Here is a 14,290-nt window from a genome sequence, read left to right as displayed (position 1 = left end):
GGAAAATTCTGAGTGCTGGTCATGGTTGACTGAGAAGGGATAATGAGTGCTGTTGCGAGGTCACCACAATTAACCTTGTCAAACTCTGAGCGGTGGTGTGTTTCCCTGGATACCACCGGGCACGCCTGTTCTATTTCGTTCCCGCGTTTTTAGAGCTCTGCGGTTCCCTGTGTGTGCGCCCCTGTGCGTGCTCCCACTCTGTCTTTCTAACTCAGCCGGTCCCTGGGAGGGCAAGAACCTGTTTTGTCTGTCTTGATTTTCGTTGCCAGGTGCTGCGTCTCGGTGTGTGGGAGGCCCTTGTCCATCAACCTGGCTGACTGGCCTTCAGCTTGAGTGTGCTTGAGACCAACCGAGGAGACTTGGGTTCTGTGGGTCCGTGCAGGGTCCCAGGGCTGTGTGTTCAGGAGGCTTCAGATCGTTTCACAGCAAGGCCTGAGGACCGTGTTTTGAGAAATCTTGGCTTTTTAGTTTTCAGTTGGCCCCATCCTTTTTTTTTTTTTTTCTTCTTCCAGCTGCGGGCATGAATTGGCTGGGGCAGGGTGGCCGACCCTGGAGGCCGCACATGGGCGCTCGGAGGCGCCAGCTTGACCACCTTAACCTCTGTGTCTTTCTCCCCTGCAGCACGTGGACGGCAGCTTCTCTGTGAAGCCTTTAAAGCAGAAGCAAATCGTAAGTCATCAGAGGAAATACTGCCCATGTGAATTAAGACACACACACACAATCCCACACATACTCATACATAGATACCATACTCATACATAGACACCATACTCATACATAGACTCACATACTCATACATAGACTCACATACTCATACATAGACTCACATACTCATACATAGACACCATACTCATACATAGACACCATACTCATACATAGACACCATACTCATACATAGACTCACATACTCATACATAGACACCATACTCATACATAGACACCATACTCATACATAGACTCACATACTCATACATAGACTCACATACTCATACATAGACACCATACTCATACATAGACTCACATACTCATACATAGACACACATACTCATACATAGACACCATACTCATACATAGACTCACATACTCATACATAGACTCACATACTCATACATAGACACCATACTCATACATAGACACCATACTCATACATAGACACACATACTCATACATAGACACCATACTCATACATAGACTCACATACTCATACATAGACTCACATACTCATACATAGACACCATACTCATACGTAGACTCACATACTCATACGTAGACTCACATACTCATACGTAGACTCACATACTCATATGTAGACTCCATACTCATACGTAGACTCACATACTCATACGTAGACACACATACTCATACGTAGACACACATACTCATACGTAGACACCGTACTCATACGTAGAGTCACATAGTCATACGTAGACTCACATACTCATACGTAGACACCATACTCATACGTAGACTCACATACTCATACGTAGACTCACATACTCATACGTAGACTCACATACTCATACGTAGACACCATACTCATACGTAGACTCCATACTCATACGTAGACTCACATACTCATACGTAGACACCATACTCATACGTAGACACCATACTCATACGTAGACACCATACTCATACGTAGACTCCATACTCATACATAGACTCCATACTCATACATAGACACACATACTCATACATAGACTCACATACTCATACATAGACCCCATACTCATACATAGACACACATACTCATACATAGACTCACATACTCATACATAGACACCATACTCATACATAGACCCCATACTCTTACATAGACACCATACTCATACATAGACTCACATACTCATACATAGACACCATACTCATACATAGACACCATACTCATACATAGACACCATACTCATACATAGACACCATACTCAGACACCATACTCATACATAGACTCCATACTCGTACATAGGCACCATACTCGTACATAGATACCATACTCATACATAGACACACATACTCATACATAGACTCACATACTCATACATAGACACCATACTCATACATAGACTCCATACTCATACATAGACTCCATACTCATACATAGACTCCATACTCATACATAGACTCACATACTCATACATAGACTCTATAGTCATACATAGACTCACATACTCATACATAGACACCATACTCATACATAGACTCCATACTCATACGTAGACTCCATACTCATACGTAGACACACATACTCATACGTAGACACCATACTCATACGTAGACACACATACTCATACGTAGACACACATACTCATACGTAGACACCATACTCATACGTAGACACACATACTCATACGTAGACACCATACTCATACGTAGACACACATACATAGACTCACATACTCATACATAGCCTCACATACTCATACATAGACACCATACTCATACGTAGACACCATACTCATACATAGACTCACATACTCATACATAGACACCATACTCATACATAGACACCATACTCATACATAGACACACACAAACACACGCACATATACTCACATACTCATACATAGACATACACGTACACATGCACATACACTCACTCATACATAGACACACTCATACATACACAATCATATATATACTCATAGACACATATACCCATACATAGATACACTCATACAGACATACACGTGTACACACGCACATATATTCACACACTCATAGCACACATACTCATAGACACGTACACATGCACATACTCAGACACACATTTGCTTGTACACATATACAGACACACTCATGCACATACACTCACGTAGACACATATAGACACACATATACATTCACACATACACTCGCACACATACACACATAGACACATACACTCACACATATAATCACACATACTCATACACACTCATACAGTCACACACACATACATAGACACACTCATACACGACACGTTCATACATAGACACACATGTACATATACACGGTCACTCACATACTCATAGACACATACTCATACACATTCACACACATACATAGACATTCATACACACACACACATATACATAGTCACACATTCACTTCGCACACATACATAGGCACACACTGATACACATAAACTCACGCACTCACATGCATACTCATACACATGCTCATACATAGACAGACATTCCCTCGCACACATATACAGACACATACACACACATACACTCATGATCGTTCGCAGACATGTACATAGGCACACAATCACGGACGTATACAAAGACACACATACACTCACATAGACACACACACATATACAGACACATACACTCACACACATACACTCACACAGACACACTCACATAGGCACACTCACATATAGACACATAGACACACATAGACACACATATACACTCACACCTACTCACATATAGACACATACACACACTCTTCAGTACTCTTCATGCACTGGTCTTCCTAGGCCACCCTTGCTGCCTTTGAAATAACTGTGCAGGGGCTGGGCACAGTGACTAACGCCTATAATCCCAGCACATAGGGAGGCCGAGGTGGGCAGATCACTTGAGCCCCAGGAGTTTGATACCAGCTTGGCCAGCATGGTGAGACCCTGTCTCTACTAAAAATAAAATTAACCGGGTGTAGTAATACATGCCTGTACAATCTCAGTAGAGGTTGCAGTGAGCCGAGATCATACCACTGCACTCCAGCCGGGGTGACAGAGTAAGAGTCTGTCAAAAAAGAAAAAAGATAGCTGTGCAAGAGCCTGCTGACTTCCTTGTAGAGCTCTAAGCTGTGGGACATTGGGTCCCTGTTTTGGGTGAGCATATGTGTATTGCATGCCCACCATGTGCAGGGACTCTTGCAGGCCCTGAGTTCTGTCCAGTTTGGGCCATGGTGTCTGGAATATAGCGTTGAGTAAATATTTGCCGAATGAATGGATGGATGGAAAAGGAAGGAAAGAGACCAGAAACAAAGTTTGCAGCTCCTTCTGTTCCTTACAAGGAAGTATTGGACAGAGACTTGGCTTGACTTCATCAATACTTGAAGGATAAAATAGCCTAGAATAAATGGAGCTATAGAGCAGTCCATCTGTTCTCTGGGATCAGTAATCCTGGGATGCTGTATTGGGAAGTATTGTTCCTGGTGGCCTCACGTGTAGGCGCTGAGAATTTAGAGGATGGGGTTCCCTAAACAGCAGTGTTAGATCTTGCAATGAGATGTCCTAGGCTGTGCCTAGCAGTTACCCTGTGTGTACTGTTGGGGCACGTAAGACATGTTTCAAGCCACCACTTGGGCATGATTTTTGTTAGCTTTTTATTTTTTTATATTTAATTTAATTTTAATTTTAATTTTATTTTATTGAGACAAGACAGTCTCACTCTGTCGCCCAGGCTGGAATGCAGTGGCGCGATCTCAGCTCACTTCAACCTCTGCCTCCTAGGTTCAAGTGATTCTCGTGCCTCAGCCTCCTAAGTAGCTGGGACTACAGGTGTGCGCCACCACACTCAGTTAATTTGTTTTGTCTTGTTCTGTGTTTTTGAGATGGAGTCTCACTCTGTCACCCAGGCTGGAGTGCAGTGGCATGATCCCAGTGTACTGCAACCTCCACCTGCTGGATTCAAGCAGTTCTTCTGCCTCAGCATCCCAAGTTGCTGGGACTATAGGCACATGCCACCATTCCTGGCTAATTTGTGTATTTTTTGTAGAGATGAGGTTTTGGCGTTTTGGCCAAGCTGGTCTCGAACTCCTGGCCTCAAGTGATCCACCAGCCTTGGCCTCCTAGAGTGCTGGGATTACAGGTGTGAGCCACCGCGCCCGGTCGTCTGTTGGCTTTTTGGATGATAGGTTGTCTAGGTGCGGTGGCTCATGCCTATGATCCCAGCACTATGGGAGGTGGAAGCGGGAGGATTGCTTGAGCCTGGGGATTTGAGGCCAGCCTGGGCAATGTAGTGAGACCCTGTCTCTGTTTAAAATGTAGATCACAAATAAAAGAGAAGTGGAACAAAACCTCTAGCAGGTCCAGGTCCCTGCAGGTGCCAGGGGAATAGGAGACCCCGGTGATGGGCAGGGCCTGGTGTTGAGGGAGCTGCCAGCAGGCCCTGGGCTCCCTAGAGCGGTGTTCCTGGCCCATGGTTCGCGGGAAACCCAGCAGCGCAGACTGCTTTGCAGTGTGGTCAGTATGAGGCTTTTCGGTTGCGAGTGGGCGGCAGGACAGAATCAGCTTGGAGACATTGCTTTGGTGTCTTTGAAACCAGAGAGGCTTTCATGTCTTGTGGAAGGAGGGTCTGGAAAGCAGTGGGCACCTAGGCTGCTGTCTGGTGCCTTTAGGCGTCGGCTCCTGCTGTCCTTGTGAGGCTGGTGGCTGTGGAACCGAGTGGTGTTGGGGGTGGTGAGGCGGTGGTGGTTGGGCCTGTGGGTTGGCTCCAGGCCCCCAGTGGGGGACAGCCACCAGCTTTAGCCCTGTTGCAGGTGCTGCTGGTTGGGTGGGGGCAGGCAGCAGATTTTCCCTGCCCCTTCCTGGCCCCCAGGGGTTGAGCTGGACGGGCCCCTGGGATGGAGGCCTGGAACCTTGGAGGCAGGCCTAGGCCAGGTGGGTGTGGAGGAGCCCTTACATGGCGGTTGGCAAGGGCCCAGCGAGCCCCTCTCTGCTCTCCAGGTGGACCGGGTCAGCTACCTCCTGCAGGAGATCTATGGCATCGAGAACAAGAACAACCAGGAGACCAAGGTGTGTACCTGGGTGAGGTTTCCCTCTGCCATTACAGAAGCCCACACCGGGAGCAGCCGGGGGACAGCAACGCTTGCTAGTTCCCTTCCGTGCCTTCCTCTGGAGTCCTAGACCATTAGGTGCCATCATTTTTCCTTACTTTTTTTTTTTTTTTTTTTGAGATAGAGTCTCGCTCTGTCGCCCAGGCTGGAGTGCAGTGGCGGGACCTCAGCTCACTGCAAGCTCCGCCTCCCGGGTTTACGCCATTCTCCTGCCTCAGCCTCCCGAGTAGCTGGGACTACAGGCGCCTGCCACCTCTCCCGGCTAGTTTTTTGTATTTTTTAGTAGAGACGGGGTTTCACCGTGTTAGCCAGGATGGTCTCGATCTCCTGACCTCGTGATCCGCCCGTCTCGGCCTCCCAACGTGCTGGGATTACAGGCTTGAGCCACCGCGCCCGGCCTACTTTTTTTTTTTTAAAGCGTACAGTTTGTGGAACATTCTGTCCTTTCTCCAGCAAATTCACTGGCTTGTTACGTAAATTGCCATCCAGGATCCCCAAGGCAGCCCGGGAACGGGGGCCAGTGTCTCACCCTCCGGGCTCAGCTGTGTGGCACCCTGCCGCCTGGCTCCTGCCCGCCTCCCGCCCGCCTCCCCATGGACAACGCGTCCCTGCATCTCCTGGGGGAGGGATGCCCTTTCTAGATGTCCATAGAACCGGCCGTGGTGCCTGACAAATACGCAGTGGTGTACCCCAGCCAGGGAATGTAGCGGGGGATGAAATTAGTTTTTTTTGTTTTTGTTTTTGTTTTTTGAGTCATAGTCTCTGTCTGCTGCCCAGGCTGGAATGCAGCAGGGAGATCCTGGCTCACTGTGGCCTCCGCCTCCCGGGTTCAAGCGATTCCCCTGCCTCAGCCTCCCGAGTCGAGTAGCTGGGACCACAGGCGTGGGCCACCTCACCCGGCTCATTTTTTGTATTTTAGTAGAGATGGGGTTTCCCCATGTTGGCCAGGATGGTCTCGATCTCCTGACCTTGTGATCCACCCTCCTTGGCCTCCCAAAGTGCTGGGATTACAGGCGTGAGCCACCGTGCCTGGCCTAATTTTTAATGTGTGTATTTTTAGTAGAGATTGGGTTTCACTATGTTGGCCAGGCTGGTCTTGAACTTCTGATCTGAAGTGATCTGCCTGCCTCAGCCTCCCAAAGCGCTGGGATCTCAGATCTGAGCCACCGCACCTGGCCGATGAAGTTTTTTAAAGGCACACTGCCATGAGTGAAACTCCTGCCTCTTAACATCTCTTGGAAAGTCTCACAGGCCTGCTTCATTGTGGCATCTGGGCCCAGGGCAACTGGAGCAGCTCCACGTGGCGGGAGCAGAGCACCTGGCCGGACCTCGCCTCAGCCGAGGGCAGTCAATGCATTCATGTTTCACACAAGGGGCGGTCGACTTTGCAAAAAGGGCCAGAGAGGGAATGTTTTCAGCTGCCCGGGCATATGGTCTCTGTTGCATCGACTCCACACTGCCATTACAACTGGAGCAGCAGGGACAGTATGAAAATGAGTGGGTGTGGCAATGTTCCAATAAGATTTTATTTATAGAAGCAGGCCGCAGGCCTAGTTTGTGGGTAACTGGTTTAGATTTTTGGCTTTCTCTTGGTCCAGTTGCTAATGTGGTTTCTGGTAGCTGCCATTAATGAAAATATTTCTAACATACTAACTTTTTTTTTTTGAGGTGGAATCTCAATCTGTCGCCTAGGCTGGAGTGCAGTGGCGTGATCTCAGCTCACTGCAAGCTCTGCCTCCTGGGTTCACGCCATTCTTCTGCCTCAGTCTCCTGAGTAGCTGGGACTACAGGCGCCCGCCACCTCGCCCGGCTAATTTTTTTGTATTTTTAGTAGAGACGGGGTTTCACCATGGTCTCCATCTCCTGACGTTGTGATCCACCCGCCTCAGGCCTCCCAAAGTGCTGGGATTACAGGCGTGAGCCACCGCGCCTGGCCCTAACTTGGTTTTTTTAAACCAAATAATACGGGTACCCTGACTCTCAGGAAGATGTGTTTCTTAAGTGCATCTCTTCCACATTTTTTTTTTGGGTCTGAAGAACAGAAAGAGACCATGTTCTCATGATTTGGGTGGGTGAGGGGCATAGACCCTCCCCCTCTGCCAGGTGCTGAGTTTGCACTGGATTTGAGCCTGGTGGTTCCGCTATGGGGCAACCTCCCCCCCGCTTTGGACTTCTCTTTGTCGTGACTGCCCCCGGGGCAGGGTGGAGTGGGGTGGGACAGCTGGGGACAGGAAGCAGGAGCCCTACTCTGGCCCTTGGGAGGCTGCTGACCCACAAGCCCTTGTCTCCGCAGCCCTCGGACGACGAGAACAGTGACAACAGCAATGAGTGTGTGGTGTGCCTGTCCGACCTACGGGACACGCTGATCCTGCCCTGCCGCCACCTGTGCCTCTGTACCTCCTGCGCTGACACGCTGCGCTACCAGGCCAACAACTGTCCCATCTGCCGGCTGCGTGAGTGCCCTGGCGGGCTGTTCTGTGGATGGTTCTGGAAGTTAGGGGCTGGCTACACCCCAGTAGTCGTGGCCTAGGGGGCCACAGGTCCTTTGTTGGCTAAGAAAGAAAAGAGTTGTCATTTATCCAGTCTGTGCTGAACGCGGGCGTGTTGGCTGTCAAGAGTCAGTCACCATGAAAGCTGTCAGGGACGCCAGCATGGGGCATTCAGATCTTCACATCTGCCTCCAGCCAGGCAAGGCTTGCAGAACAAAGGGCTACAGAGGTGCTGCAGGGCAGATGAACGAAAAGTAATCAGTGAATTAAATCTTGTTTTATTTTTATCAATTTTTATTTGAAAAAGTTTCATGCTGTCACCCAGGCTAGAGTTCAGTGGCGAGTTCTCAGCTCACTGTAACCTCTGCCTCCTGAGTTCAAGCAATTCTCCTGTCTCAGCCTCCCTAGTAGATGGGATTGCAGGCACCCGCCCCCACGGCCAGCTAATATTTTACTTTTAGTAGTGATGGGATTTTGCCATGTGGGCCAGGCTAGTCTTGAACTCCTGGCCTCAAGTAATCTGCCCGCCTCAGCCTCCAAAGTGCTGGGGTTACAGGTGTGAGCCCCAATGCCTGGCTTTTTTTTTTTTTTTTTTTTTTTTTTTGAGATAGAGTCTCGCTCTGTCAGCCAGGCTGGAGTGCAGTGGCACAATCTCGGCTCACTATAACCACCATCTCCCGGGTTCAAGCGATTCTCCTGCCTCAGCCTCCTGAGTAGTTGGGATTACAGCTCTACACCACCATTCCCAGCTAATTTTTGTATTTTTAGTAGAGATGGGGTTTCACCATGTTGGTCAGTCTGGTCTTGAACTCCTGACCTTGTGATCTGCCTGCCTTGGCCTCCCAAAGTGCTGGGATTATTAGGCGTGAGCCACTGCGCCAGGCCCTAGTTTTTTGTTTTTAATTAATTACATTTATTTATTTATTTAGTTATTTATTTAGAGACAGAGTCTTACTCTGTTGCCCAGGCTGGAGTACAGTGGCAGGATCTTGGCTTACTGTAACCTCTGCCTCCCAGGTTCAAATGATTCTTGTGACTCAGCCTCCTGAGTAGCTGGGATTACAGGCATGTGTCACCATGCCTGGCTATTTTGTGTATTTTTAGTAGAGACAAGGTTTTACCATGTTGCCCAGGCTGATCTCAAGCTCCTGACCTCAAGTGATCTGCCTGCCTTGGCCTCCCACAGTGCTGGGATTACAGGCAGAGCCACAGGGCCCGGTCTTGTTTCTAAATTTTTTTTGTAGAAGACAGGGTCTTGTTATGTCGCCCAGGCTGGTCTCAAACTCTAGGGCTTAAGTGGTCCTCCTGCCTCCTAAAGTGTTGGAATTATGGGCATGAGCTACCATGCCAAGCTCAGATCTTTATTTTAAAGGTAAAATAGAAAATATTTTGATAAATTTGTAGCGTAAAGTTGGTTGCGGATGACACCTATAATCCCAGCACTTTGGGAGGCCGAGGCAGGAGGATTGCTTGAGCCCAAGAGTTCGAGACCAGCCCGGGCAACATGGTGAAACCACATCTCTACAGAAAGTTTAAAATTAGCCACATGTGTTGGCTATAGTCCCAGTGACTTGGAAGGCTGAGGCGGGAGGATCGATTGAGCCTGGGAGGTCGAGGCTGCAGTGAGCTGTGATTGTGCCACCACTGCACCCCAGCCTGAGAGACAAGGGGAGACCCTGTTTCCAAAATATAAGTATAAATGTATATATATATAGTGAGGTGAAAACAAAGGATACTGGGTAGAAAATTGTCCAAGGAATTAAATTGCGTTTTCTAGAGCACTCCAGTCATTTCCTCAGTGAAAAGCTGTCGCGTAGGGCCCCGTTCTGAGTGTCTTGCAGTAGAGGGAACCTGAATGTTCTCGGGGTGAAAAAACCACCAGGTTAAAATGCGCATCCCGCTGGCAGGCCCTTGCCCTGGATCCTGGGATCCCTGGCCTGGGTCCTGGCAGCTGGACTGGGGCGTGGGGGGGATTTGCCTACGCAGCTGCAGGACACATGTACTTAGTAGACCAGCAGACCTCCGAGCTGGGCGCGGGGCTTTGCGAGTCAGGCTATGGGGTCACGAGAGGTGTGCAGATCCCAGGAGGAAGTGAGGCGGCTGCTGGGGCTTGGAGGGAGAGGCTGGCCCCCCAGCCTGTGGCAGATCCTGTAGCAGGGAGGGCTGGCCCAGGCTGTCTGTGGTCTGTCGGCCTCTGCTGTCTGAAAGCCACAGAGTTGTGGGGGTGGGGACCAGGAAGTGGGGCCAGGGGTGGGCTGTCTGGGAAGGTTCTCTGTGCCTAGGAGGCAGGCAGTGTTGAGGACTGAGCCTCAGGGATGCTGTGTGGCTGGAGATACAGCAGGGCTGCTTTCCAGGGAGGGTGCCCTGACCCTAGTCCAACTCTGGAATCTTCAGGTGTGTGGGGTCTGTGGTTCAGAGCCCCCATGTGGCTTTGAGCCTCCAGGAGGTGGCGGTAGAGCTGCCCCTCACAGGTGGCCAAGGACAGGGCCTGCTGTTCTCAGTAGAAATGAACACAGAGGCGGCCTGAGGTCCTGTCCCTGGGCTGACCGCAGTTGCTCTCCCATTTTGGTTTGCTGGAGGTGGTTAGTTTGGTTTGGTGGTTCGGTTTCCTGGCCTGTGTACATCACTAAAGGTGTCTCAGGAACGTTCTGCAGCAGGCTGTGGGGCCCTTGTGTGAGCAGGACTGGCACTGTGGGATGACAGGGCATCCTAGGTCCTGGTTTATCTTCCCTGCTCCCAGTGGCTGCTGTCTGTGCCCCTCGGCTTCCCCAGTGTGATGTTCTTGCCTCGGTTTCCCCAGCGTGACTCCCCACCTCAGCTTCCTCAGCATGATGTCCTTGCCTCAGTTTCCCCAGCATGACATCCCCACCTTGGCTTCCCCAGTGTGATGTCCCCGCCTGCCATCCTGTCCAGCAGCCAAGGGCTCCTCTGGGCTCAGCCAGGACTGCTGATTTGCAGTCATATCCTGTCTCGGGTGCAGCCTGGAGCTTCAGGGGTGCGACGCCTTGGGGGTCTTGGCACCAGCCTCTTGGAAACACCCTGTGGAGCCCCGCCGTGGGCAGCACTGCGTGGCCTCGCTGTGTCTCCTGTACGGGGCCATTTCATGAATACTGTGTTTGCGGGCATTCTGTCTCTCGTCTTTGGAGCCCCTCTCCCTGTACAGGGGAGCTTCTTTCTTTCTTCCCCCTTTTTTCTTGCCTATTAAACGTCCTTTTAAAACAAAAAAAAAAGGAAAAACTGTGTGTTCTGATGTGAAAGCGGGGTTGGCCTGGGACCCCTGTGGTGGGGGGTGTCAGTCCCTGGGGCTTCGAGGGTCCCCTCGGGGCTGGGTGTGTCTCCCGGGCCTGATCCGAGCCCTCCTTCTGCCGCAGCTTTCCGGGCCCTCCTGCAGATCCGGGCGGTGCGGAAGAAGCCAGGAGCCCTGTCCCCCGTGTCCTTCAGCCCTGTCCTGGCCCAGAGCCTGGAGCACGATGAGCACTCTGTAAGTGCCGCCTCCTGCCTGCGGGATGGGCGGGCGCGAGAGGGGCGTGAGTGCCTGGGCCAGGCCCGAGGCCCAGACGGTTCAGCCGGCAGCCCCGTGTTCTCATCTGTGCAGTGAGCAGGCTTGGCCCCCGTGGGTGACCGTGAGGCATGAAGGGGGTGGCCAGGCTGGGCCCTGGGGTGCCGCTGCTGGGAAGAGTGCTGCTGGGAAGAGTGCTGCTGCCGTCAGTACCCAGAGCCTGCGACGGGGCTGAGCGCAGTCGAGGTCTCCAGGTGCTTTTTTTTTTTTTCTTTTTAAGGCAGGGTCTCCCTCTGTCACCAAGGCTGGTGTGCGCCCAAGGTGGTGCAATCTCAGCTCACTGCAGCCTCGACCTCTCAGCCTCAAGGACTTCTCCCACTTCAGCCTCCCAAGATGCTGTGACCACAGGCGTGCACCACCATGCCCAGCTCATGTTTTGTATTTTTAGTAAGATGGGGTTTCCCCATGTTGCCCAGGCTGGTCTCAAACTCTTGGGCTCAAGTGCTGGTCCTGCCTCAGCCTCTCAAAGTGCTGGGATTACAGGCCTGAGCCACCGCCGCTAGCCCGTGGTTCTTAGTGAATGAGCCATGCTCTTTCCCTCATGAGTTGCTGTGCAAGGGACGCTGGTGACCCTCCTCCCACGCTCCAGGCCCTCTAGGCTCCCTCACTGGGGACCTCAAGGGCAGACCCTGCTTCAGCTACACAAGGAGGTGGAACTCTGGCTTCAAGGACCCAAGGAGAGAGACAGAGACATGGAGAGAGATGGACAGAGAAACACAGGGACGGGGTGAGAGAGAGGTAGAGAGACACAGGGAGAGACAGAGACAAATATGGAGAGACACAGAGACAGGGCAAGAGAGATGTGGAGAGACAAAGGGAGAGAGACAGATGTGGAGAGACAGAGAGACTGACGGAGAGATAGGAAGAGACATGTGGAGAGACACAGGGAGAGACAGAGACGGGGATGGGTGGCAGGGGCTATGGTGGGCGGGGAGCAGAATGGGGGAGTTGGACAGTGACTGGCTGGGCCCGGGTCTCAGGCCCCCTGCTCCCCACTGGCCAGGTGCATTGTCAGATTGAGTCCCTTTCTTGGCTCTTAGCTGCAGCTGTTTGGAGCCGTTGGTTCTTCCAGGCCCTGCTACCTCTCTAAACAGAAAAGAGGAGCAGAGCCCCGAGGACTGGCGTTCACAGACACCGCCTTTGCTCTTGAAGACTCCTTGCAAGCTCCCTTGATCAGGGCCTTGACCTGGGCCCTGTGGGCCTCCCTGGCAGTAGGTGCAATGTTTCTGAAATGGGGCCAATGTTTAAAAGTCTGGAATTTCCCTTAAAACCCAGATTTTGGGATTGTCTTTTAACATCTGACATGGTCCTGAAGCTAGAGGAGAAACATGGCTTGGGAGTCCCTGTCAACCCGGGCGCGCTAGGTGCCTGCCATCGTGGGGCTCCTGGCACCACGCCCTTTGCACTTGTGATGTTGACTTTGATTTGGAAACGCTGTGTGGGCTCAGGTTTTTGGTGGCGAGAGAAGCAGCCCCTGAGGGATTTGCTTCTGAGAGGGTCTCCTCTCAGGCAGGGAGAGATGTATGCTCAGGCGTGGCTAGGTTTATCATCACTTGTTTTTGCCCCTCCCCGTTTGTGTCCTGGTGGCTGAGGGCCCAGTAGGTCCCTCTGTGTTTGTCCCTCTTAGGCTGAGCTGAGATTCCCCTACAGTGCAGGGCGGCCGGGGTCCGAGGTGTGACCAGGCAGCTCTGACCTCCACCCACTCAGGGAGCCGTCCTCCCCTCTGCACGGAGCGAAAGCAAATTCTCCTCATCACCTGCCAGGTTCCTGTCGGAGCCCCTTCCACATAGTGCCAGAAAGAGCCACCATGGGCGTTCTGTCCAGCGAGTCCCTAAAGATGATGGTGCGGTGGGTGGGTCTTGGGCTGACTCTTCTCCCCAGTCCTCTTGAGGGATTCGTCATTGTGATGAGTTAGCACCAGTGCCTGGGCACTGGCTGGGGGACTTTGACCGCAGTGGCTTCAGGATCCCTGCCCTGCACCCACCCCGCATTAGGGAGCGTCCAGCTGCCCTCATGTCCACCTTGGCCAAATCTGTTGCCCAGGTGACCCAGACTGTGAGGGGCCAGGCACTGGGGATGAGATTGGGGTCCACAGCCTCCCCACTCCAGCAGCACAGCTCCTGGGAGCTCCCGAGATGCACACACATAGCCCGCCCAAGGCCCGAGTCAGAACCCGCACTTAGGACGTTCCCAAGATTCATGTCCAGTGGAAGCTTTTGAAGTTCTGGGCCGCGGTGTGGCGAGAGGACAGCCAGTCAGAGAGACCTGTCCAGCCCACTCCAGGGCCGCGTGGGGGTGGTAGTTGTAAAACATTTGATTTTTATCTTGACAGTGTCCCTTTAAAAAATCAAAGCCGCACCCCGCCTCCCTGACCAGCAAGAAACCTAAAAGGGAAACAGTAAGTGTCTGGTCCTCTGGCTACGTTTTTTTTGCCCCTGCCCTAATTTTTAAGTCCATGACAAGTAGGGGAGA

General features: G+C 51.6%; 1 protein-coding gene across 7 annotated transcripts in view; it reads left to right on the top strand.

The window, feature by feature from the left end:
- MGRN1 (mahogunin ring finger 1) overlaps positions 1-14,290 on the top strand; it is a 69,599-nt gene that overhangs the window by 45,648 nt on the left and 9,661 nt on the right. For 4 of the 7 annotated variants that reach the window (XM_010353904.2, XM_010353906.2, XM_030925693.1 and 1 more), the window contains exons 8-12: positions 622-669; positions 5,661-5,729; positions 8,064-8,223; positions 11,631-11,740; positions 14,151-14,216. In XM_010353904.2, the coding sequence (XP_010352206.1) occupies positions 622-669; positions 5,661-5,729; positions 8,064-8,223; positions 11,631-11,740; positions 14,151-14,216 (453 nt within the window). The remainder of the gene's footprint in view (positions 1-621; positions 670-5,660; positions 5,730-8,063; positions 8,224-11,630; positions 11,741-14,150; positions 14,217-14,290) is intronic. The other 3 variants (XM_010353905.2, XM_010353907.2, XM_030925694.1) reach the window with 1 other exon arrangement.

Source organism: Rhinopithecus roxellana, chromosome 20 (assembly GCF_007565055.1).
Source record: "Rhinopithecus roxellana isolate Shanxi Qingling chromosome 20, ASM756505v1, whole genome shotgun sequence".
Taxonomy (NCBI): Eukaryota; Metazoa; Chordata; class Mammalia; order Primates; family Cercopithecidae; genus Rhinopithecus; species Rhinopithecus roxellana.
The sequence above is the reverse complement of the archived record's forward strand: the minus strand, read 5'-3'. Positions and strand labels throughout refer to the sequence as shown.